We start from the raw sequence: 3,205 nt of genomic DNA on the forward strand, positions 1-3,205 counted from the left end.
TTTTATAAAAAAAATATTTTAAGTTATTGGTAGTACGTATGTGTGTAGATAAAAATTGTAAATCTTAGTGCTTGTTTGGTGGAAATTTTGGGAATTGATTTTTTGATCGTTAGAAATAAAGTGGATCATACTTATCAGAGAAAAATTCAAAAATAACGGTTGAAATAGTAAAATAACGGTCAAAAAATTGATTTTAATTGACTTAAAATTGCCACCAAACAAGCACTTAGAGATTGCATGTATCAAATTATAGTAACACTTAAATAAGCAGTGGACACATAAGTGAACAGCACCACACAGTGCACGTCGAAGTCACACGAATAGAAACATACTCTGTGTGTGTTTATAGACAAGAAACTGAAGATTACTCGATGAATAAGCACATTATATATGGTAATAATTCTCATCCTCTTTATAATATTACTTGTAAGTTGTTCATAACCGCAAGTTATAAGAATCTGCAGATTACTAAACATTGATGGAATTTTACTTTTGCTTTGCTGTTTTGATTTGTTTTAAATATTGATCACCAGATTAAGAAAAGAATTTATTCTACATTAATTGAATAAATGGCGTATAATTAATTAATGGCTTTATATAATTATTCTTTAGCATATATATAAAGGTCCTGCAGCTGTTTGAAACTACCCTCAATTGCCAAGGCCAGAGCTGGGATTATGAAGATCAAGTCATCGTCGCTTATTAGGTTAATTATCCTCTGTTTATACAATTTTCTTGCTTATAATTTATTTTCAAGTTACTTTTTCTTTATTAGTAAAGTCCAATTGTTAATAATAATCAAAGACGCTGGTCAATTTTTAATTGACCGATGGCAAAAAAAGGGAAAAATTGCCACGGCACCTATACACTGTCCGACAAAAAATCCATGTGTACAACCAATAAAACAGCCTAAATAATTAATGGTGTCAATCGAGTCAATCATCGTAGAAAGAGATACAAAAGTACCCACTTATGGGCATGTGTTGTCCTAAGTTTTGTATAGGGCTAGTCTTGATCAATTTTGGCTCACATGCCAATCTGAAATTGGGTCGGACAAGGACCATGTATTATTATTTTGAATTTTGCTTATTTTTGGCTTTGCAGGCTATAGTACCAAATCCTGCACGACTCTTTTTCGAAGACAACCCCACCAGGCCTCATAAATCTAATCGAGTGTCGTCCACTTTGTCATCACTAATCGAACGCGTAATGTATTTGTGCAGGCTGGTTGAAGTTAAACGAATTGGACGTTGCATGAGCAAGCTTGAAGGGTCATATAATGGTATCAAATTGAAAGAATCAGTAGAGGGCCGCGATAAGAGGCAGCAGGAGGGCGATGGACTACTTTGCTGGTTACCTCATCCTCGTACAGGAATATACTGTCCCAAAGGCCGTGAAAGGGTGATGGATGACGTCCCAACTGATGCAGCCTCCTTTGATCGGACTTACTGGTTAAGGAACAGCGAGGGAGTTGATAGACCAGATCCACCTTATAATTTAAAATTGGCAACAGTGAATGATTAATGTTTTTATGCTTGATGCGTGCAATAAGTTTGTATGAGTCAAATTAGCTAAAATAAATTATGTTTCTTACAACATCTGTTAGCCTATGGATGTTGGATTAGGGGACCAAAATTATTAATACGTAACTGTAATTTATAATATTTATGTCTTGTCTATAATGAGTAGTTTTTCATTTTGAGTTTCGTTATATATTATAGTAACTGATTAAGGGTTATTGACCACTTTGTAATAACACAAGCTATTTACTTGGACATAAAAGTGCAGAAGATATAACTTGCTCGACAAAGAATGATTTATCCTAAATAGACTTATAAAAATTGAAAATACATCTAGGTTGAAAGGTCAATTACATTACTAGGTACATGGTTTGATTTGATCATGACGATTGTCCATCATTTCAAAAATTAAAATTTAAGTTTATTCTTACAAAATTCAGGTATAGCCCACCCCAGAATTTATGTGCGACTTAGATACACACTTGACACTCCGTTAGTCTCCAACTTCACTTGTCCTCCGCCACCACCACCATTGAAAATGCTACCCAACTTCTTCTTCATCCCTTGCTCCACCACCACTAATACCATTGCCCACATGTCGTTCCGCTTAGTTAAATTTAAGGAGCTGTCCGTAACCACCACCATTCCCACCACTGCCGCTGGAAATGCCGCCCATCTTTTTCTTCTTCCCATGCTTGATCGCCACTTTTTTGAATCCATTTTCTTTTTGGGTTCAATTTCGAAATGAATTTATGAAAAATATTCTTTTTTATGTTGGTGGTAAAGAGAGAAAAAAATGAGAAAAAGGGAGTGAACCATGTTTGTCGAGATGAATGGCAAGGTTACACTTTTGGGCATAGTCAAGTCATTTTCTCTTATAGTTAAGTTGTTTGTATAGATTAATTGTCCAAACAGCTTTACAATATTGATATGGCAGCACCTCTGACTTATTTTATTTGGATTATGCCACACGTACAAGTGACATAACATCATTAGAGAGTTGAAAAACTGTTTTTTCAACCCTCCAATAATGGAATTTAACATGTACATTATGGATACCATAATGTACATGGAGAATTATCCATTTTATTTTATTTTAGATTTTTTGCCCAAATACCCAATGAAAATCTGTCAAGTGGAATTCTATAAATTTCTTTCCCCAGTAAGCATAGCATTGTTCTCTCTCTTATTCTTGATTTTGTTCATCATGGAATTTGATTGGTTATCATTTTGATTAACGTCATTTTGAGGAATTTATGCACCGAGTCCCTAATTTCCATTTTATGCAATGTAATACATGAGATGGCGGAGGTAAGATCAAGAGTATGCCATTGCTAACTATTTCACTCGGATTTAAATGGATGGTGGAGGTGGTGGTGAATTTCAGGTGGTGCCGACAATGTGGATAGTGCCGACAATTTGGCATGTGGGTGGGATGAAGTGAGATGAAGAGTGATTGTGGCTAGTTAATTGTGTGGTGTGACTAATAAATGATTTGTAACTTGTTAATTATGTGATTTCTGATTTGTTACACGAGGTCATAAATTGTGTTTTATTGTGAGTGGACATGTTTGATCAAATATAGGTCACAAAATGTTACCACCTAATTTTTGAAAGATTTCATTAATTTTTATCAAATTTAAAAGTGTATCTATTGAAATTATGGTAGTTATGCGTTTTTTTTT

The 3,205-nt window shown here is 34.4% G+C and overlaps 1 protein-coding gene across 1 annotated transcript; it reads left to right on the forward strand.

Annotated features, from left to right (window-relative positions):
* The first annotated feature begins 610 nt into the window (after window positions 1-610).
* LOC111404941 lies at window positions 611-1,680 on the forward strand. The gene is made up of 2 exons (XM_023033666.1): window positions 611-706; window positions 1,224-1,680. The coding sequence occupies exons 1-2, from the start codon at window positions 678-680 to the stop codon at window positions 1,522-1,524; spliced, it is 330 nt and encodes a 109-aa protein (XP_022889434.1). The 5' UTR covers window positions 611-677; the 3' UTR covers window positions 1,525-1,680.
* Window positions 1,681-3,205: the final 1,525 nt, after the last annotated feature.

This window comes from Olea europaea, chromosome 11 (assembly GCF_002742605.1).
Source record: "Olea europaea var. sylvestris chromosome 11, O_europaea_v1, whole genome shotgun sequence".
In the NCBI taxonomy this organism is placed as follows: Eukaryota; Viridiplantae; Streptophyta; class Magnoliopsida; order Lamiales; family Oleaceae; genus Olea; species Olea europaea.

What these genes read in the sequence shown, in the direction of transcription:
- LOC111404941 (XM_023033666.1), top strand. Translation starts at nt 678, where the DNA reads ATGAAGATCAAGTCATCGTCGCTTATTAG. An exon ending in AAGTCATCGTCGCTTATTAG is followed by an intron (nt 707 to 1,223) that starts GTTAATTATCCT and finishes GTATTTGTGCAG; the next exon opens with GCTGGTTGAAGTTAAACGAA.